Source organism: Palaemon carinicauda, chromosome 36 (genome assembly GCF_036898095.1).
Source record: "Palaemon carinicauda isolate YSFRI2023 chromosome 36, ASM3689809v2, whole genome shotgun sequence".
NCBI lineage: Eukaryota > Metazoa > Arthropoda > Malacostraca > Decapoda > Palaemonidae > Palaemon > Palaemon carinicauda.
In genome coordinates, this window is record NC_090760.1 from 13,708,787 (window position 1) to 13,732,639 (window position 23,853).

A 23,853-nucleotide genomic window follows, 5' to 3' on the forward strand; every position below is an offset into this window, starting at 1 on the left:
GATGTGGGCAAATTTTGTATATTGCATGTCAAACATTCACCGTACTGTGCATTGTAGCTTTATGTTAATTTTGTGTTTGATTTTCCTGACTTCTTTCTGTAATATATATTCTATGTTAGCATTTTTGTACCGTAACTCAACTACCAAGTCAAGCAGGTAAATTTTTTATCTTGGATGTTGTTTCATGATGGAGGTAAAATAAGCTGAAATTCATTTTAGGAGATCCTGGCAAATGAGACTGCAAGACTGCAAGCTACTAAACAAGACATAGGTAAAGACTCTGAAAGCCCTGTTGAGAAACAAGATGTACAGAGGATGGAGGAACCTGAGGTCACGGAAGTCATCACCGAGCCTACGGTCTACCAAGTTATTCGGAGAAGAAGCATAAAGAATGTAGTTATGATTGACGGTGTGCCAGTTGAGACTGAGGAAGTTGTTGAAGAGCCAGAAGAACACGTTATAAAGCGGTCACTGTTCGTTGATCCTGGAAGCACGACTACTGTTGTAAGAGCTATACGTCGAAGAATAATCAAGACGATAACGATGGTTGATGGGAAACCGGTTGAAAAGGAAGAAGTGATTGAGGAGCCAGAAGATGTTACAGAAGAATTTACTGAATCTGATTCATCAAAGTTCCTTGACTCAGTTTATGAGCCTGGTGTGTCACCCGCATTCTCTGGCAACATTCCTCAGAGATTTAGAAATCTGGTAAGTTCTGAGACCGAGTTCTTAGATTCTGCTGAAGAAGTACACGAACCAGAGGCAACAGTACAATCTCAGCAAGTTGTTAGAAGATTGGTGAAGAAAACAGTAACTATTGATGGGAAGCCAGTTGAAATTGATGAATTTGAGGACCCAGTTGGACGTCGAAATGAAGTGGCACTAAAATCCATGCCCCATAAAGTAACTGGCTCAATTTATGAAAAACCACAAGATTCAAATCAATATGGCCAGCAGATTGAAGCTCTAGAGAAAACATGTAAAATTATAAGAAAGAGAATAATCAAGAAGATTGTTATTATTGATGGGAAGCCTGTAGAAACAGAAGAAGTGGTAGAAGAACCTGATGATGGAGCAGTGGGCTCTTCAGTGATGGGAATAGAATTTAAGCCTAACATTACATCCACAAGAACAATTATCAGAAAAAGAATAATCAAAAGAATTGTGATGATCGATGGAAAACCCGTTGAAAAGGAGGAAGTTGTCGAAGAACCAGAAGAAATCACTGACGAAATGCTTCAAAGTCTTCCATCAGACTCAGTGGTAACAGAAACAATCTCTGAACCAGAAATCACCACAACAAGAACAATTATCAGAAGAAGAATAATCAAGAAGATAATAATGGTTGATGGAAAACCTGTCGAAACTGAAGAAGTTGTCGAAGAACCAGAAGAAATCACTGATGAAATGCTTCAAAGTCTTCCATCAGACTCAGTGGTAACAGAAACAATCTCTGAACCAGAAATCACCACAACAAGAACAATTATCAGAAGAAGAATAATCAAGAAGGTAATAATGGTTGATGGAAAACCTGTTGAAACTGAAGAAGTTGTCGAAGAACCAGAAGAAATCACTGATGAAATGCTTCAAAGTCTTCCATCAGACTCAGTGGTAACAGAAACAATCTCTGAACCAGAAATCACCACAACAAGAACAATTATCAGAAGAAGAATAATCAGGAAGGTAATAATGGTTGATGGAAAACCTGTAGAAACTGAAGAAGTTGTCGAAGAACCAGAAGAAATCACTGATGAAATGCTTCAAAGTCTTCCATCAGACTCAGTGGTAACAGAAACAATCTCTGAACCAGAAATCACCACGACCAGAACAATTATCAGAAGAAGAATAATCAAGAAGATAATAATGGTTGATGGAAAACCTGTAGAAACTGAAGAAGTTGTCGAAGAACCAGAAGAAGTTACTGACAAAATGCTTCAAAGTCTTCCATCAGACTCAATGGTAACAGAGACAATTTCTGAACCAGAAATCACCACAACCAGAACAATTATCAGAAGAAGAATAATCAAGAAGATAATAATGGTTGATGGAAAACCTGTAGAAACTGAAGAAGTTGTCGAAGAACCAGAAGAAATCACTGATGAAATGCTTCAAAGTCTTCCATCAGACTCAGTGGTAACAGAAACAATTTCTGAACCAGAAATCACCACAACAAGAACAATTATCAGAAGAAGAATAATCAGGAAGGTAATAATGGTTGATGGAAAACCTGTAGAAACTGAAGAAGTTGTCGAAGAACCAGAAGAAATCACTGATGAAATGCTTCAAAGTCTTCCATCAGACTCAGTGGTAACAGAAACAATCTCTGAACCAGAAATCACCACGACCAGAACAATTATCAGAAGAAGAATAATCAAGAAGATAATAATGGTTGATGGAAAACCTGTAGAAACTGAAGAAGTTGTTGAAGAACCAGAGGAAGTTACAGAGGAAATGCTTCAAAGTCTTCCATCAGACTCGGTGGTAACAGAGACAATTTCTGAACCAGAAATCACCACGACCAGAACAATTATCAGAAGAAGAATAATCAAGAAGATAATAATGGTTGATGGAAAACCTGTAGAAACTGAAGAAGTTGTCGAAGAACCAGAGGAAGTTACAGAGGAAATGCTTCAAAGTCTTCCATCAGACTCGGTGGTAACAGAGACAATTTCTGAACCAGAAATCACCACAACCAGAACAATTATCAGAAGAAGAATAATCAAGAAGATAATAATGGTTGATGGAAAACCTGTTGAAACTGAAGAAGTTGTCGAAGAACCAGAAGAAGTTACAGAGGAAATGCTTCAGAGCCTTCCATCAGACTCAATGGTAACAGGGACAATGTCTGAACCAGAAATCACCACGACCAGAACAATTATCAGAAGAAGAATAATCAAGAAGATAATAATGGTTGATGGAAAACCTGTAGAAACTGAAGAAGTTGTTGAAGAACCAGAGGAAGTTACAGAGGAAATGCTTCAATGTCTTCCATCAGACTCAGTGGTAACAGAGACAATTTCTGAACCAGAAATCACCACGACCAGAACAATTATCAGAAGAAGAATAATCAAGAAGATAATAATGGTTGATGGAAAACCTGTTGAAACTGAAGAAGTTGTCGAAGAACCAGAAGAAGTTACAGAGGAAATGCTTCAGAGCCTTCCATCAGACTCGGTGGTAACAGAGACAATTTCTGAACCAGAAATCACCACGACCAGAACAATTATCAGAAGAAGAATAATCAAGAAGATAATAATGGTTGATGGAAAACCTGTCGAAACTGAAGAAGTTGTCGAAGAACCAGAAGAAGTTACAGAGGAAATGCTTCAAAGCCTTTCATCAGACTCAGTGGTAACAGAGACAATTTCTGAACCAGAAATCACCACAACCAGAACAATTATCAGAAGAAGAATAATTAAGAAGATTATAATGATTGATGGAAAACCTGTAGAAACTGAAGAGGTTGTCGAAGAACCAGAAGAAGTTACAGAGGAAATGCTTCAAAGTCTTCCCTCAGATTCTGTAATAACAGAAACAATCTGTGAACCTGAAGTTACCACCACCAGAAGAATGATTAGAAAGAGAATTGTTAAGAAAATAATCATGGTAGATGGAAAACCTGTTGAAACCGAAGAAGTTATTGAAGAGCCAGAAGTTACAGAAGAGAAAACTGACATTGTTCCATCTCAGTCGGTAATTACTGAAACAGTATGTGAGCCTGAGGTTACTACCACTACAAGAAGGATCATAAGAAAACGAATAATAAAGAAAATAATATTTGTTGATGGAAAGCCCGTAGAAACAGAAGAGATTGTTGAAGAACCAGAAGAAACAACTAATGAGTCTGTACAAAACCTTCCATCTGATTCTGTAATTACAGAGACTGTTTATGAACCAGACGTAACCACAACTAAAATAATCAGGAAAAGAATAATTAAGAAAATTATCATGGTCAATGGAAAACCTGTAGAGACAGAAGAAGTTATAGAAGAACCTGATAATGTTTCTGAGGAAATCATAGAAACTATCCCATCAAATTCAACTATTTCAGAAACAGTTAGAAGGAAAGGTACCAAGAAAATTATTATGGTCGATGGTAAACCTGTTGAAACTGAGGAGTTTGTTGAAGAACCAGCAGATTCTATTGTTAGTGGCTTTGAGAAGGTTCCTTCAGACTTCTCAGTTACGGATACATTGTGCCAGCCAGATGAAACAGTAACCCGAATCATAAGAAGAAGAGTAATAAAGAAGATTATTATTGTTGATGGTAAGCCCACAGAAACCGAGGAAGTGATTGAAGAGCCAGACTCTGGAGATGAACATCTTTCAACTCCCACTGCTGGTGGTATTCGTATCATTAAGAAAAACATAAAGATACGTCGCTTTGTTCGTATTGTGGATGGCAAGGAGGTAATTGAAGAAGAAAGGTCTGAATCCCCGGACGAAGTTATGGAGTATTCAAAGACTGGTGATACAAGTGAAGAAATAACGTTGCCTATTAGCCAAGATGTTGAAAATGTTCAGTTTGATCTTGGTGATGTAACTGGTCTCCAAACCCATCAGCCAGCAAGAGTAGTGAGAAAAATAAAAATTGTGGAAGGCAAACCTGTTGTATCTGAAGAAATCTTAGAAGGTGGGGAGGCAATTGACAAAGACACCATAACAACCAATGTAAAAACTGTTCAAGTTCATGCGGTAAGACGCCGAATGAAAATTGTTAAGAGGGTACAAATTATCAATGGTGAGAGAGTAGAGACAGAAGAAGTTGTAGAAGAACCAGAGATGCACTTTGGCATGCCTGATGATGCATCTGGAGTAACTATAACAGAGTTTGTCTCACCAGAAAAGAAGGATGACCTTGTTGATAAGGATGAAAACACAGTGAATGCTTTCCCAACACCCATATCCAATGTAGGTGAACTTCCTCAAAAGCCAGAGGATGCACAGGGCTACTGGCATGAAAACCTTTATATGTCTCAGCCTAATGATGAAGAGCCCACTCAAATTCCCTCTGAAACACTTGACATTACGAAGTCATTACCATGTGAACCTCCTAAACATTTAGAATCTGTATCAAGTGTGTTCCCAGTCCCGGAAGGTTCTCTACCACAACCAGTGAGAAAGGATGATAGTAAGCCAAAGGATAGTGAGGAAGATGATATCTCAATCAATGTATGGACAAAAGGTCTTTATAATAAGAAACCTGATGAGCCATGTAAAAGTAGCAAGATCCCTGACTCCAGGGACAAAGCTCCTCCTGTGAAAATAATTGAAGCGCCTGCTACTGAAGGCGATTCTGAGCCATTCCCAGATCCTTCTAATTCTTTGAAAGATGTAACACGGGAAATTTCAATTTCTGAGAGTCAAGAAATTGATGTTAAGGAAATTACTACCTGTGAAAAGGGAAAGACTATAACAAAAACTACAGAACTGTATTCTCAGTCCTTCCCTTCACCCAGCGAGCTTTTAGTTAAGGATAAAGATAGAGTGCCTGCGAAATTAGAAGAAACACCCCCTGATGATGCTCCTTTCCCAACACCCGAGGGAAAAGAAAGTGGTGTAGCTCAACTTCGCAAATTCTTTGAGATGCCAAAAGTATTTGAATCCTCCGTTTATAGAAAATCCAGTATAGAAGAAATTACAGAACTTATTCAAAGCAGAGCAGAGCCTCCCAAATCTCCTGAGTTGCCTGTGTTTCCTCCAAGTGAAAGTGTCTCAATTAGTTCATTCCCTGTGCCAGTGGGTGATGTTCCAGATCCTGAAAATTCCAGTGAAGATGTGCCTCAAGATTTTGAAGGGAAACTGAAGAAATTCGAGGGAACCACATATTCACCAACATCAAAATTAAGAGAAGTAGGACATATCTCTATGACGCCATCTCCTGCCCCTCCTGTACCAGTAACTCCCCCTGATATCTCTTATGAAGACTCTAAAAACTTTGTTTCCTTTGCTCAACCTCAGGAGTTTGCAGATCGTTCTGGATTCCCTAAAATTTCCCGAGATGATAATTCTGATCTTGTTCATGAATCAACTAATGTGTCACTGCCAAACTTCACTCAAAGTCATTATAGCCAACTTGAAAAACAGCATGTCAATTCTATTACCAATGAGCCAAAAGAAGCCCCAGTTTTGGTTGAGGAAAAAAGACCGTATTTAGATGACAAGCTGATAGATTTCCCTAAACCTGTTGGAGAATTTCCTCAACCAATTTCTCTTGAAGGAAAGCCAAAAGAATCTGATAATAGCAGAACAAAGTCTTGGCCTGAAAATCAGTATTCAAGTCTTTCAGTGAGTGAAGCACCAGAAACAATTCCCCAGTCAAAGAATCCTCCAGTATCACCACCAATTCTAATGAAGACAGAAGCTGCAGATGTCCCACTCTTCCCAACCCCAGGAGTTCCAGCCAATGAAGATATTGCTACTTCTCCAGATGTGACATCAGAAAAGGTAGAAAATGTATTATATGTAAATGAACCTAAGCCTCTAGATAGTAAGTCACCTGACCTGCATGAAAAAGGAATGAAACCTCCAGAATTTAATAGTGACACTGCAAATAACAAACCTGTAGAGCCTTTCCCTGCTCCAGCTTCCTCTCCTACTCAGGTTTTGCCTATTGACGGTCAGCCTTCTATAAAGTGGCCCAAAGAGAAATATTCTAAAAATGAAATGCAGTTCCATGATATAGGCTGTCCTCAAGAAGGCGTTGAAGTTAATCTTCCTGATTTACCCATGAAGATACCTGAGAATATGACTAATACTGAAGATTTCCCAGTTCCAGTAGCATGCTTCCCAAAACCAGTAAGTAATGACCAAAAACCAGAAAATGTTGAAACCTCTGTTGTATTTACCGATGCTGTATATAAGAATGCCAGAGTTAGTGAAAAATACAGTCCCATAGATGAACAAGATAACCTGATGCCGACAAAGGTTGTAGTGCCAGTTTATGACACAGAGGAAGAAATTCCAATTACTCCATTCCCTGAAATTCTCTCTAATGTACAAAAAACGCATGTTTTAGTCGATAAATCAGAAGGAAGAGATGCAGTTGTCAAAGAAGGTAAAATAAATATTTCATTAGAACCATTTGAAAATATTGTTCATGTATCTGAGCAAGAAATCAACATAGAGGCTTTCCCAACCCCAGATCCTTCTGTTGCTCAAGTAACACCTGTTGATGGTAAAGCTCCCTTGCACTGGAATACAGATAGATATGAACTAAGCAAAGTGCAGGTAAGTGTTGAGGAATATCCAGAAGGTGTAAATATTCAATTACCAGATTTACCAATGAAGAGGCCAGAAGAGGAAGAGGAAAGGGTTTTCCCTGTACCTCTGTCCAGTCTTCCAACGCCAGTATATGGGGACCAAGAACCAAAAACGGTTGATTCCCCATGTACATTTGCTGACTCTGTTTATAAGAAAGGTATTGTTGCAATAGATTCTGCTCCTATTGTTGAACAAGAAGACCTAAAACAGCCATCTGTTAAGGTACCAGAATATGTGTCTAAAGAGAAACTTTCTGATGAGCCTTTCCCAGCTATCATATCTGGTAATCAAGAAGAAAGAAAGGAAGATGGTAAACCACAAGAAAAAATTGTAATTTCACCAGAATTAGATGAAACACTCTCAGCTAATCCATTCCCAACTCCTATTTCATCCTCTGCTCAAGAAATACCGGCCGATATCCAGGGTAATTTACAGTGGACTATTGAAAAGTACCAGAAGAATGCAGTACCAATCCATAATGAGTTACACCCTGAGCCAGGTCCTGAGGTGCAATTACCAGATTTGCCTATGAAAAAACCAGATATGGTCCTAACAGATGAAGAATTTCCTAATCCCGAAGGAAGTTTCCCAAAGCCAGTCAGTGATTTCCAAGAACCACAGAAAGCTGAAACCTTATCTATCTTCACTAAAGAGGTGTATACAATAGATAAGATCGTTGATGAACACCATCCAATTGTTGAACAAGAAAATCTGAAGCAACCTCCAGTTTTAGTACCAGATTTTGAATCAAAGAAAGAACTTCCTGTAACCCCCTTCCCAAATATTTTACCAATGTCTCCCCAAGATAAAACGCAAGATAAATCTAAAGAAGAAGATTCAATTTTGCCAGAATCAGAGGAGGCCATGGTTGAATCTTTCCCTGCTCCTGTTTCCTCTCCTACTCAGGTTTTGCCTAGTGATGGCCAGGCTCCTATGCAGTGGACTGTTGAGACATACGAGCAGAGTAAGGCAAAGGTGAGTGATGAACAATATCCAGAATCAGGTGTTGAGGTACACCTGCCAGAGTTACCAAAGAATAGAATAGAGGAGATACCAAAGGACAAAAATTTCCCTCTACCAGCGGTCAGTTTTCCTGAACCAGTCAGCAACGACCTGGAACCTGAAAAAGTCAAAAGTGTTCCTGTGTTTAGTGATACTGTATATAAGAGAGACATACTTAAAGAGGATTATGCTCCCATTACTGAGCAAGAAAATTTAAAGCAACCCTCAGTTGGAATGCCTATATATGAGCCAAAGAAAGAACTTCCTGTGGCTCCTTTCCCTAGTTTAACTTCAGAGCCACATAGAAATGATAATGCAATGGACAGTCCAAAGGATAGACTAGATGCTGAACAAGAAACTGACAAAATAGTCCCTGACAAGTCAGAGGGAGATAAATTGGTTACACAACAATCTGAAAGTCTCTTAGTTGAACCTTTCCCTGCCCCTATTTCTTCTACTCAGGGTATGCCTAGTGATGGCCAGGCTCCTTTGCAGTGGACTGTTGAGAAATATGAGCAGGATAAAAGAGAAATACATGATGAACTATATCCTGATGAAGGTCCTCAAATCAATCTGCCAGAGTTACCAATGAAGAAACCAGAAGGAATAATTGACAATGAAAATTTCCCAGTTCCATCTTCCAGCTTTCCAAAACCAGCATGCGATGACCAAGTCCCTAAAGATGCTAAGAAACCAAGTCCTTTCAAAGAGCATATTTATAAGAATGTAGAAATTGATGATGAGTCTCTGCCTATTGTTGAACAAGAAAATCTAAAGCAACCTTCTGTTAAAATACCAAAGTACGAAATCAAGGAAAATGTCCCACTAGTACCTTTCCCCGAAATTCGTAATGAAGATGAAAAAGAGAATTTGGCTGTCAAGGAGCTTCATGAAAATGGCATTCCTCCTAGTACTGCAGAACAACCTGCCGAAAAACCTGTGGAAGGTTTCCCTAAACCAAAAACGGCCAATATTTCCGAAATTCCCAGAGATACGAGCCCAACCACAGCATGGACAGAGAATCTTTATGACAAGAGGAATGAGAAAGATGGCAAAGAACTGACTATTCCCACTGATGAATCAATAGCACCTTTGGAAGCATTACCAGGAAAGAAACCTGATGAACCAGTTAAAACACCGGAATTCCCCTCACCATTTGGTGATGTACCTCAACCATTAGGGAAAGAAGATTCTCTTCCAGCAAGTGCAGATAAATCTGAAGTTTTCAAGGATCCCCTGTATATCCAAAATAAATTTGATGATAAATCTCCTCAATTTACTAAGGAAGATTATATAAAACAGCCTTCCCCATCTGTCCCAGAATATGAGGAAACTTTGAGCATTGTTAATGAACCATTCCCTGTAATTATATCAGAAACAAAGCCAAAACTGATACCTGGTCAGAATGAGGAACCAAAGAAGGAGCAGTTAGAGTCTGATTTCCCTGTTGTCGAAGTAAATAAGGTTGCTGATGTTTTACCCTCAGATTCATCTACTGTTGTCCCATGGAAAGAAGAAATATATGCTAAGAAAGGAGTGAATGTAAGTGTTGAAAATATTCCAGATGAACAGTCGACACCTGTTTCGCCCGTTTTCCCAATGAAAAGGCCAATAGACCCAGTAGATCATTGTAACTTCACAGATCCAACTAAAGATTTCCCAGTTCCCTCAGGAGACTCACAAAATCCTAATCCACGCTTAAGTAGAGAAAAGACCTTTGCCAAAAAGAATTATGAAAAAGAAAAGCCTTTAAAGCCTACGGAATTCATTAGTGAGAATGTTGGGTTATCAAAAAGTCCAATTAAAATTCCTGAATATGAAGATTTTGAAATTACAGAACCCGAGCCATTCCCCACAGTTGCTGTGATTGAGAAACCTCAAGAGAATGTAAAAACTACTTTGGAAGAGCAGAGGTCACATGGTGAAAGGAATCCGGTAGTTACAGAAGAGATTCGTGAACCAGAAACTACAACCACAATCAGAAGAATTATTAGGAGGAGGATAATTAAGAAGATTGTTTATATTGATGGGAAACCAGTTGAAACTGAAGAGGAAGTTGAAGAACCAGAGGAAATTGATGAAGGAACTGTTGTGGAAGAACCAGGCTCAGTGAGTGAAAGGAAGCCATCAGAATCTGTAGTTACAGAAGAGATTCATGAACCAGAAACTACAACCACAATCAGAAGAATTATTAGGAGGAGGATAATTAAGAAGATTGTTTATATTGATGGGAAACCAGTTGAAACTGAAGAGGAAGTTGAAGAACCTGAGGAAATTGATGAAGGAACTGTTGTGGAAGAACTAGGCTCAGTGAGAGAAAGGAAGCCATCAGAATCTGTAGTTACAGAAGAGATTCATCAACCAGAAACTACAACCACAATCAGAAGACTTATTAGGAGAAGGATAATTAAGAAGATTGTTTATATTGATGGGAAACCAGTTGAAACTGAAGAGGAAGTTGAAGAACCAGAGGAAATAGATGAAGGAACTGTTGTGGAAGAACCAGGCTCAGTGAGTGAAAGGAAGCCGTCTGAATCTGTAGTTACAGAAGAGATTCATGAACCAGGAACTACAACCACAATCAGGAGAATTATTAGAAGGATAATTAAGAAGATTGTTTATATTGATGGGAAACCAGTTGAAACTGTAGAGGAAGTTGAAGAACCAGAGGAAATAGATGAAGGAACTGTTGTTGAAAAACCAGGCTCAGTGAGTGAAAGGAAGCCATCAGAATCTGTAGTTACAGAAGAGATTCTTGAACCAGAAACTACAACCACAATCAGGAGAATTATTAGGAGAAGGATAATTAAGAAGATTGTTTATATTGATGGGAAACCAGTTGAAACTGAAGAGGAAGTTGAAGAACCAGAGGAAATTGATGAAGGAACTGTTGTTAAAGAACCAGGCTCAGTGATTGAAAGGAAGCCATCAGAATCTGTAGTTACAGAAGAGATTCATGAACCAGAAACTACAACCACAATCAGGAGAATTATTAGGAGAAGGATAATTAAGAAGATTGTTTATATCGATGGGAAACCAGTTGAAACTGAAGAGGAAGTTGAAGAACCAGAGGAAATAGATGAAGGAACTGTTGTGGAAGAACCAGGCTCAGTGAGTGAAAGGAAGCCGTCTGAATCTGTAGTTACAGAAGAGATTCATGAACCAGGAACTACAACCACAATCAGGAGAATTATTAGAAGGATAATTAAGAAGATTGTTTATATTGATGGGAAACCTGTTGAAACTGAAGAGGAAGTTGAGGAACCGGAGGAAATTGATGAAGGAACTGTTGTGGAAGAACCAGGCTCAGTGAGTGAAAGGAAGCCATCAGAATCTGTAGTTACAGAAGAGATTCATGAACCAGAAACCACAATCAGGAGAATTATTAGAAGGATAATTAAGAAGATTGTTTACATTGATGGGAAACCAGTTGAAACTGAAGAGGAAGTTGAAGAACCAGAGGAAATTGATGAAGGAACTGTTTTGGAAGAACCAGGCTCAGTGAGTGAAAGGAAGCCGTCAGAATCTGTAGTTACAGAAGAGATTCATGAACCAGAAACTACAACCACAATCAGGAGAATTATTAGGAGAAGGATAATTAAGAAGATTGTTTATATTGATGGGAAACCAGTAGAAACTGAAGAGGAAGTTGAGGAACCGGAGGAAATAGATGAAGGAACTGTTATGGAAGAACCAGGCTCAGTGAGTGAAAGGAAGCCGTCAGAATCTGTAGTTACCGAAGAGATTCATGAACCAGAAACCACAACCACAATCAGAAAAATTATTAGTAGGAGGATAATTAAGAAGATTGTTTATATTGATGGGAAGCCAGTTGAAACTGAAGAGGAAGTTGAAGAACCAGAGGAAATAGATGAAGGAACTGTTGTGGAAGAACCAGGCTCAGTGCGTGAAAGGAAGCCATCAGAATCTGTAGTTACAGAAGAGATTCATGAACCAGAAACTACAACCACAATCAGAAGAATTATTAGGAGGAGGATAATTAAGAAGATTGTTTATATTGATGGGAAACCAGTTGAAACTGAAGAGGAAGTTGAAGAACCAGAGGAAATAGATGAAGGAACTGTTGTGGAAGAACCAGGCTCAGTGAGTGAAAGGAAGCCGTCAGAATCTGTAGTTACAGAAGAGATTCATGAACCAGGAACTACAACCACAATCAGGAGAATTATTAGAAGGATAATTAAGAAGATTGTTTATATTGATGGGAAACCAGTTGAAACTGAAGAGGAAGTTGAGGAACCGGAGGAAATAGATGAAGGAACTGTTATGGAAGAACCAGGCTCAGTGAGTGAAAGGAAGCCGTCAGAATCTGTAGTTACCGAAGAGATTCATGAACCAGAAACCACAACCACAATCAGAAAAATTATTAGGAGGAGGATAATTAAGAAGATTGTTTATATTGATGGGAAACCAGTTGAAACTGAAGAGGAAGTTGAGGAACCAGAGGAAATAGATGAAGGAACTGTTGTGGAAGACCCAGGCTCAGTGAGTGAAAGGAAGCCGTCAGAATCTGTAGTTACAGAAGAGATTCTTGAACCAGAAACTACAACCACAATCAGAAGAATTATTAGGAAGAGAGTAATTAAGAAGATTGTTTATATTGATGGGAAACCAGTTGAAACTGAAGAGATAGTTGAAGAACCAGAGGAAATAGATGAAGGAACTGTTGTAGAAGAACCAGGCTCAGTGCGTGAAAGGAAGCCATCAGAATCTGTAGTTACAGAAGAGATTCATGAACCAGAAACTACAACCACAATCAGAAGAATTATTAGGAAGAGAATAATTAAGAAGATTGTTTATATTGATGGGAAACCAGTTGAAACTGAAGAGATAGTTGAAGAACCAGAGGAAATAGATGAAGGAACTGTTGTTGAAGAACCAGGCTCAGTGAGTGAAAGGAAGCCGTCAGAATCTGTAGTTACAGAAGAGATTCATGAACCAGAAACTACAACCACAATCAGAAGAATTATTAGGAAGAGAGTAATTAAGAAGATTGTTTATATTGATGGGAAGCCAGTTGAAACTGAAGAGATAGTTGAAGAACCAGAGGAAATAGATGAAGGAACTGTTGTAGAAGAACCAGGCTCAGTGCGTGAAAGGAAGCCATCAGAATCTGTAGTTACAGAAGAGATTCATGAACCAGAAACTACAACCACAATCAGAAGAATTATTAGGAAGAGGGTAATTAAGAAGATTGTTTATATCGATGGGAAGCCAGTTGAAACTGAAGAGGAAGTTGAGGAACCAGAGGAAATAGATGAAGGAACTGTTGTAGAAGAACCAGGCTCAGTGCGTGAAAGGAAGCCATCAGAATCTGTAGTTACAGAAGAGATTCATGAACCAGAAACTACAACCACAATCAGAAGAATTATTAGGAAGAGAGTAATTAAGAAGATTGTTTATATTGATGGGAAACCAGTTGAAACTGAAGAGGTAGTTGAAGAACCAGAGGAAATAGATGAAGGAACTGTTGTTGAAGAACCAGGCTCAGTGAGTGAAAGGAAGCCGTCTGAATCTGTAGTTACAGAAGAGATTCTTGAACCAGGAACTACAACCACAATCAGGAGAATTATTAGAAGGATAATTAAGAAGATTGTTTATATTGATGGGAAACCAGTTGAAACTGAAGAGGAAGTTGAGGAACCAGAGGAAATAGATGAAGGAACTGTTATGGAAGAACCAGGCTCAGTGAGTGAAAGGAAGCCGTCAGAATCTGTAGTTACCGAAGAGATTCATGAACCAGAAACCACAATCAGGAGAATTATTAGGAGGAGGATAATTAAGAAGATTATTTATATTGATGGGAAACCAGTTGAAACTGAAGAGGAAGTTGAGGAACCAGAGGAAATAGATGAAGGAACTGTTGTTGAAGACCCAGGCTCAATGCGTGAAAGGAAGCCGTCAGAATCTGTAGTTACAGAAGAGATTCATGAACCAGAAACTACAACCACAATCAGAAGAATTATTAGGAGAAGGATAATTAAGAAGATTATTTATATTGATGGGAAACCAGTTGAAACTGAAGAGGAAGTTGAGGAACCAGAGGAAATAGATGAAGGAACTGTTGTCGAAGAACCAAGTTCAGTGCGTGAAATGAAGCCATCAGAATCTGTAGTTACAGAAGAGATTCATGAACCAGAAACTACAACCACAATCAGAAGAATTATTAGGAAGAGGGTAATTAAGAAGATTGTTTATATTGATGGGAAGCCAGTTGAAACTGAAGAGGTAGTTGAAGAACCAGAGGAAATAGATGAAGGAACTGTTGTTGAAGAACCAGGCTCAGTGAGTGAAAGGAAGCCATCAGAATCTGTAATTACAGAGGAGATTCTTGAACCAGAAACTACAACCACAATCAGGAGAATTATTAGGAGGAGAATAATTAAGAAGATTGTTTATATTGATGGGAAGCCAGTTGAAACTGAAGAGGTAGTTGAAGAACCAGAGGAAATAGATGAAGGAACTGTTGTGGAAGAACCAGGCTCAGTGAGTGAAAGGAAGCCATCAGAATCTGTAATTACAGAGGAGATTCTTGAACCAGAAACTACAACCACAATCAGGAGAATTATCAGGAGAAGGATAATTAAGAAGATTGTTTATATTGATGGGAAGCCAGTTGAAACTGAAGAGGAAATTGAGGAACCAGTGGAAATTGATGAAGGAACTGTTGTGGAAGAACCAGGCTCAGTGCGTGAAAGGAAGCCATCAGAATCTGTAGTTACAGAAGAGATTCATGAACCAGAAACTACAACAACAATCAGGAAAATTATTAGGAGGAGAATAATTAAGAAGATTGTTTATATTGATGGGAAACCAGTTGAAACTGAAGAGGAAGTTGAGGAACCGGAGGAAATAGATGAAGGAACTATTGTGGAAGAACCAGGCTCAGTGAGTGTAGGGAAGCCTTCAGAATCAGTGATGATAGAAGAAATATGTGAACCAGGATCTACAACCACAATCAGAAGAATCATCAGGAAGAGAATTAAGAAGATTGTATATATTGATGGCAAACCAGTAGAGACTGAAGAGGAGGTTGAAGAACCAGAGGAAATGACTGAATTTAGAGCTATTTGTGAGCCAACTTTAACAAGAGAAAAAGAGCCATCTGAAGTTAAGGTTGTAAAAGATATATGTAGACCGGAAACAGGAGCCGTCATTAAAGAAGTCATCAGGAAGGATGGACACAAAGATAGGCCCAAAGAAGAAAAACCAATTGAGAAAGGGGTTGTTTGCATTGATGATCAACCAATTGAAACAAGTGACAAGTTGGGAGAGCCTGAAGAAGCTTTTGAAGAACTAGTAACGACTACCGAGCAAAGACCAGCGGATGTTGCAACTGTAAAAGTTGAGGAACCAAAGAGCACTTCATCCTTTGGAAGATTTTTCAGGGGCATTTTCGGGAACATTATTCCTAAAGATTCAGAGGAAAAACCAGAGGAAAAAGGAAAGTCCCCCCTTGAAGATGTCACAAAAAGAAATGTAGCAGAAGATATTTTACCTTCAGATGGCAAACATAAACAAGGAAAGGTAGTGTATAATGATGGACAACCTGTAAAGGTAAAGGAGGAAATTAAAGAGCCAGAGGAAGGTAGTAGAGAAATATATCAGCCAAATAAGAGTGCCTTGATACCTCTTGAAAAAGAATCTCCTAAAACTGAAAAGGTGGATGTGGAGGCTCCTCAAAGGACAAGTGATAGGTATATTCCAGGTGAGGCTTTTGCAGCTGATGAACTTGTACCAGAAACTGCTTCAGGTAAGGATATAAGAAAATCAATGAAGAGGGTAGTCATAATTGATGGTAACCCAGTAGAGACTGAAGAAGTTGTTGAAGAATCTGATAGTGTGGCTCGAACACCAGAAAAGGTTGTTGACATTGCAGAAGTTTTAAATGATCCAGAGAGTGTTGTAAGGAAAGTAATTTTTGAAAAATGTGTGATTGCTGATGGAAAACCAACAGAAATAGAGGAGGTAGTTGACGTTCCTGATTCTTGTGAAGAACATCCCTCACCTGCACGTGATTTAGTAAGTAAGGCCATTCCTACTCACACCAAGGATGCACCCACTAATCTTGATAGTATTAAGAAACCAGACTTTGTTGATGGTAAGTCTCTTTGTAAAGAAAGTTTAGAAGAACAACCAGAGATTTTCACTGATGAGACTATTGTACCTAAAGTGATTAAAAAGAATATTGTCAGAGATGATGGTAAGCCTGTAGAGGTTGAGGAAGTTGTAGAGGAGTCAGATGGAATTAGTAAAAGTAGACATAGTGTCCCTGGTAATCTTAAAGTGGAAAGTATTACTGTACCTGAGTTGTCTAGTAGAGGTAGTAAATTAATTATTGAACATCTCCCACAGCCAGCAAAGGATTCCTTAACAGATTCTGGAGTTACTGAAACGGAGGTCATTGGTAAAGATCTTCCTTCTCCTAGAAAATTGGATGAAGTGAAGCAGCAACAAACTCCTGAGGAAAGTCATCAAGATGTCCCCACACTTGAAGGTAAGCCAACTGAGTCTATTCAGAAAGTCAGAGAAGTCCAGCTGCCTCCAGAAACTGGTAAAGGAATTGGAAAAGTACCTTCTGAAATCAGAGCCCAAGATGATATTGTAGCTGAGAGTAAAGTCAGTAAAGATCGTCAACCTAAACCAATATCAGTCGGGGACAATGATAAGTTTGAAGGTACTGAAATTCCTGACATAACCAGTAGAGATATAGTAGCAGAAGATGTGCCTTTACTAAAAGCTCCAGATGAACTAGAAAACCTACAGCCCGAAACCATTGTTGAAAGCAAAGATTCTAAGGATCCATTAACGGAATCTGATGATAATGAGGTAGTTACTGTGCATGTAGATGAAGGAAGAGTTTTAGATAGGCAGGTCCCAGCTGAAGTTAGCATTAGCCCAGTTGACGATTTAGCGATAGAGACTAGCTGTATTGATCAGACAGATAAACCCTCTCCCCAGATTTCCCAAATAGTTTGTAGTACTGAGATAGCTGAAAAAGAGAAGGAATTAGATACAAAGCCTGATAAGCATGTCCCTGTAGAAATTAAAGAAAAAGTACTAGAGAAGGACCCTGAAAGAATGGGTGAAGAACCTGTAGTAACACCTTATACAACTTATATGAACGATCAGTTTGTTACCAGCGTTGACATAGAATCTTCTCCTTCAATTGAGAGAGTTCAACCAGTGGAAGATATCTCACATACAAGAGATAGATTATTAGATGAACATTCTGCGTTATCACCCATGGCAGAATTAAAAGAAGAACCATATTTACCAGAGAAACTAAGCTCTTCACAGGTAGATACAGAAACAAAGTCACCACCCATTAGCTCGAGGTCGGTGATTCAAGAAGAAAGCGTTCCAAAGGATAAAAGTGAAGTTCGAGAACTACAAATTACAGAAGAATGGGATATCATAACTTCTCTTCTCAAACGTTACCAGAATCGCAAGGAAAAACCAGCAGCGTCTCCACTAGGTCCACCATTAATACTTGCTTCCTCCAATGAACCTTCAAGTCAAGAAAAAGGTGAACAGATTGATGGTAGTCTCAGTATATTGCGTTCATCTATAGAGAAGAAAGATCCTGTTGTTGTTCAAAAAGTTCTTATTACTATTATTGAGACTATAAGTACCTGGCTAGAAACTATTGAATATAGAACTTATAATGTTAGATATGCTGAAAATCCTATTGAAAGGCAACAACAGTTTGAGCATCTTAGGAATGAAATATTGATTATTGAGGAAAAGATTGCCATGCTAGAAGAAGTAACAGAATATGCACATGATGTTCTAACCAAGGAAACGATAATAACCATAATGGAAACGATGACTATTTTGCAAGGACAAGTTAGTCAGGTAGAAAAATTACGCCAGGCACAGCAAGAGGAAGTTATCCAGCAGGAAGAAAGCAAAGTACAGTATATGGCTGCAGTGGGTGATGCTGAAAAGAAAATTGCAGAGCTAAGAGCAGAATTAGGCAAGATCCAAGAAACTTCAATGACACCTGAAGAAAAGGTTGTTAAGCTCGAAACGATTTTAACTGCTAATGAAGAAACGAGAGACTGTTTAACACGTCTTTTGCTTGGTGCACATGAACTACCAAATGTACCAAGTGAGCATGATTCGGATGAATTAGGAACTGTTCAGACAGAGCTGTGCAATATACAAGATTCTGCTGAAAAAGAACTCGATCGGGTATTACGATTGACAACTACTACCACCGAATATGAAGAAACGCTAATGGAGCTCACACATCTTATAGAAATGGCAGAAACAATCCTAGAAGCTCGTGTAGTTGCTAGAGACCTTGATCACTTAACAGATACTATCACAAAACACAAAAAACTCTTCCTGTCACTCAGACAGTGTCAGAAAGTTTTGGAATCCTTGGATACTGCGCTAGAACCAAGTTCACGGGTTCATTACCAGCAACTTTACTCTAGATCGTACCTGAGGGCATCAGTCCTGCTCGACAAGGCAACTCAACGTAATCACCAACTTGCCCTTCTGCGAACCGAATGGATGCGACTTCTCAGCCAACTTCAAGAAGAGGAGGAATGGAACATCTCGGCGTCAGAACAAGCTGCCCGGCTGCAAACAGTGTCTGCAGACAACTATGAGGACAACACAAACTCTTGCAAGGTGAGACATTGTTTACTTCAAAGTTATCTAATATTGGGTTTTAAGTGAATTTTTAAGTTAAAAGTTCCATTGGACATTACATTTAGTACATCATCTGACTAATAACATAAGTCCTTTACTTAAATTACTTGCAATTAGAAAATTTTTCATTGATGACACACATACTAGGCACATGGCATGTTCTACTAAGAGTGTAATTTTTTTATGATTTCAGCAGTAACCTTTCAACCCAATAATTCACAAATTGACAAAATAATTCAGTTTGCAACATATTCAGGTTTACCATGGCCATTTACCATTTTCCCCAATTTGCTTATTTCAGGAATGCCAGGTTTGTAGTCATATTTTTCATTTGACAACTTGTCAGTTAACAAACCTCTGAGGTACTGAGGACTACTTGGAAAAAATCATTGAATGTTTCCCATTAACATTTTTGATGAAAGGCTTTATTGTTTTCCCCCATCTTGTAACAGCTCCTACCGACCCTCGTCTGTTGGTTGATTTAATCACCATGTTTGATTCTGCAAATTGACAGAACTTGGGGTCTTGTTTGGTTCACCAGCTATTTATTCATCTGGAAGCTAGCTGGAGATTAAGGAATCTAAAATACATTTGAGATCACAGTTCAGAATGACTCAAGTCTTCAATTTTTATTGAATGAAAATTACAGCACAGGATGAGCATAAGGCATTTTGAACACCTTATGTGAAATCACTTAGTATCAATAACATGATGGCATATATTGTTCGTATATTAGTTACAAGCCTTTAAATTGCTACACTATAGCATCAGTAATCGAGTATTTTCCTTGAGTTATTTGTTTATCGTAGGCATTATTAGCAATCTTAATGAGTATTAGTTTATGTGAAATTAAAGATCCAACTAATTGATCGTTGAAACTATATTTAAGGATAAATTGAAATGAAGCTCAGTTTTCCAATACCATAGACTGATCCATTGAAGTATTTCTGAATCCTCCATAATCAAAGATAACATCTTAGATCCTTGTCAACTGTATTTGGGAATCACACGAGAACAATATTTCAGACCAATTGATTAATGTATTTGAAATTCATAAAAATTGTAATAACATCTAAAGCTGATCAGCAGACGTGGTTTGAAGTCCTGCCGGAATTCTATTGAGAAACTCATCCAGAAGCAATGACTTCTTACTTAATCCTTGTCAGCCATTTTGAGATATCAATTTGAGGTGATTTTCAGCTAAATAATGATTGATTTAAGTGAAATGAAGATGAAGTTCCATAGGAGCTGTTCTCTACTGGGAGCGTGGAAAAGCCTAAACCAAGTAGCTGTGAATATGAAGGAATTTTTTTCATATGTATTTTATAGCACTAATTTTCAATCCTTCTTAGACCTAGCTCAAAGAGAAATCTTTCTTATAACGTGCTGAAATAATAGGGTAAATTTCCAGCATATTGTATATTCATTTTTGGTTTCAATTGCAACTAACAAAATTTAAGCTCATATTGTTCAAAGTCATTTGGATTTTCTAAGATGCAAACTTCCACCATCCGCCATGGATCAAGTTTACCTTCATTTGCCTTATTTGTTGGTAACCAATAACTTAAATTGTTAAATGTAATATTTATGTTATATATTATTGTATGCAGCTACCCTGAAAGAGAGAGAATGAGTAGTTCTTGATGTTGACAAAAGTTGTTGTAAATTTGGTCAAACTTAAGCATTTAAATGTCAGTATACATCTAAAGTTCACCTAAAGTTAGCCTGTATTGTATATACAATCCCTGTAAGACTGGGATATAACATTTGTAATATGTTCAATTAGTCCAATAGCTGGTTTTATTTTGAGGGTGTGTTTGTTTGGTGTTAGTTTTAAAAGTAAACTTTCATTTATTTTAAAACCAGATTGTATTACATACTTAGATATAGGTTTGTATATTGCCCCACTGTTATTTATTACCATATTGACTCCCCTGTCCTATTGGATTTTCAGAATAGTGATAGAATGGAAAATAAATGTAATTATTACGAAACAGAAAAATAAATCTATTCATTTATACATGCATGCATATGTACACAGAAACAAACATGCTTATAACATATCATTTGTTACATTCATAGACATCATGATGCTTCTCAGCATCATCATAGTTGCTAAATAACTCAATTGTACTGACAGAAAAAAAACATTCTTGATTTCCTCATCATTTAAAAAGCTTTTCCAGTTAGTAATTAGGCTTCTTAATATATGCTTTGGCATCTTTACTCTCATCAAGTCTATTTTAGACCTGGTACAGGACGATCTTTTGTTAACACCCTCTTAGCAGGTGAAGGAAGTGAAAATTTTGTATGAGAGATGAAGATAGGTCTTAATAGAGGTGAAAAGCATCACCCAATAACACAACACCCTCTTTTAGAGCATGACTAACTCTTACGCGTGTCTGTGTGTGCGGTTTCAATAATACAGGACCTCCTTGCTGAGAGTGTGACGCACGAAGCCCATACTGGCCACCTGGTGGAGATGGTCCGCAAGGTCGGGGATGTGATTACCTGCACACATCTGGAGACGCGGGTCAAGGCCCATCATCAGAGGACCATACGACTTCGACAGGATGTGGGACGCCTGCTAGAACGCCTGGAGGAGCTTCACGTCCACTGGGCAGCTTACCAGACTCAAATGGATAAACTTCAGGAATGGTGTGCTCAAGCTAAGAGTTCCCTTCAGGATATCGATCTCACACCTCAAGATCAAGAGAAATTGAGAGAACAGTTTAATCAAATATGGGTAAGAAATTAATTAAATATTTGCAGCTAATTACATGCCATAAATAGCAAAATATTATTTGGAAACTATTTGAAAAAGAATTATCAACTAAATTAGTCTGTCATTTAATCATTATTTGCAATGTTTATGTATGATCAACATTGTTAAAGCAAATAACATAATTTGATCATGAATATTGAAATTCATGAACCAGATTTTGCTAACTATCATGTTTATCTTTTACAGAATCTAAAAGCACAGTTTGACAGCCAAAGTGTCTTACTGGATGAGTGCATGAATCATTTTGATAAATCGGTTAGTCTGGTGAACATGACAGATGAAAGCCATCAGCGACACTTCTTATCTCAGTTCAAAAACGATTGGCATGAGCTCGAAGAACTTCTTCAAGCAAAGGAACAAGAACTTCATAAGATACAAATTCAGGTTGTTCCAGTCCCACAGCTTCTAGCTGAAACTCAGGACACACTTTCCAGTGTAGAAGTGTCTTTACAAGAAATTGACACTCATGTCACTTCCATCCAGCAACTACGTGACATCTCCGAAAAGTACAAGGTCCTTCGTGTCAAAATCCTGAACAGCAAGAACAACTTGGACCATCTAACTCAAGTTTCAAGTGCAGAGGAAGAACAAGATGAAGTCTTAGTGGATACTCTAGGACGGCTGAATCTCACCTGCCAAGAGCTGATCTGTACCATCCAGCAACGCATTACGTCCCTTGAGTATGTGCTGGACAACGTCCAGAAAACCGTCAGTCGAGTTGAGCGCATTTCTCTAACCATGATGCACCTTGAGAGCACACTGCAGAGATGTCAAGCCGTTGACAAGGAAGGTGAGAAGATCATCAAGGGAGCCATACATTCCTGTAAAACCATTCAAGATGGTCTTGCTCGAGCTGAAGAGGATATCTTGAAGGTCAAGCAGACCATGGAAACACTGAGGAAAGATCCTCACCACCCTTGCCATCTGACAGAACTGGAAACTCAAATAGACAATCTCCAGCAAAGGCTCAAGTCCATCTCAGGGAGCATCAAGGAAACTCACACCAACCTCAAGGGCAGACTCGACGTCTGGCAGAAGTTCATGACATCTGCAGATGCCGTTGACAGTTTCCTCATGGAAGTGGAGGATCTTATGGACTGCGCTTTGGAGTTGCCGTCAGTGAACAGAGACTCTCTCAAGACACACGTGGAAGAATTACAGAACCTGCAGAGCTCAATGAACACAAATGAGACCTTGTTAGAAAAGCTCAAGACACAGGCCGTCCAAGTGGAGAGAACCCAAATCGTCGAGACGCAACTCACGAGATGGAACAGCGTTTCGGAAAGAATTGAATCGGTAAGTTCAAGAAAACTTATTCTCTAACATAAGGCATTATATGTTAATGATCTAACCTGTCTCATGAAATTACATACAGTTTGCATAACAGCTCTATTTTAATTTTATTATTTCTTAATAAAGGCCTATTTATACTTATTTGTAACATTGATAATTACCTGTTATGAAAAATTGCATAAATTTTGAAATCGTATTTAAAGGTTCATTCTGAAATCTTATTAAAGGTTCATTTTGAAACCTTATTAAAGGTTTACTTTGACATCTAATTAGAAATTTTCTTTTAAAACTTATTAAATGTGGTCTTGTGAACAGTTTAGAGTGAAAATCTATTTTTGCATTTTTTTCAACTTTTGCAGGTTATATTGAGATACGAAACCGCCTTGAAACTCTGGAGCCGATTCGTCGAGGTACAGGAGGAAGTTCGCACCTGGGTAGAGTCTAAGATCACGCTCATCGTCTCCCTCCAGTCCCGGGGTATCACACATCAAGAAAGAGACCAGATTCAGGTAAGTACAACAATTAGGCTATTGTAGTTTGTAGACATTTTTTTTTTTTTTATAAAAACCATGAAGAAAAAGAAGGAAACGGTAAGACCTCTAGAGCTCCTGGAAATTTCTTCGGATTTTGATTTTCTTCATCGAGTTGTCAAATATTTCGAGAACTGCTTTCATTTTATTAAGGCCATCGTTGTCAGTGTTTCATCACTGATCATTACTTGCTTTACTTTGATGGCTGCTTTTCCAGTCCCATACAGCAGGGGAACCCCACTCTCTACAGGACCTCCACTGTCGTTTTACCTTGTTCGTTCACAGTATTTATCTTTT

General features: G+C 38.4%; 1 protein-coding gene across 4 annotated transcripts in view; it reads left to right on the plus strand.

The window, feature by feature from the left end:
• Positions 1 to 23,853, plus strand: part of LOC137628755 (muscle-specific protein 300 kDa-like) — a 312,504-nt gene that overhangs the window by 209,262 nt on the left and 79,389 nt on the right. For all 4 annotated transcript variants that reach the window (XM_068359939.1, XM_068359940.1, XM_068359943.1 and 1 more), the window contains 4 exons: positions 220 to 18,927; positions 21,377 to 21,694; positions 21,920 to 23,029; positions 23,386 to 23,535. In XM_068359939.1, coding sequence (XP_068216040.1) covers positions 220 to 18,927; positions 21,377 to 21,694; positions 21,920 to 23,029; positions 23,386 to 23,535 — 20,286 coding nt within the window. The remainder of the gene's footprint in view (positions 1 to 219; positions 18,928 to 21,376; positions 21,695 to 21,919; positions 23,030 to 23,385; positions 23,536 to 23,853) is intronic.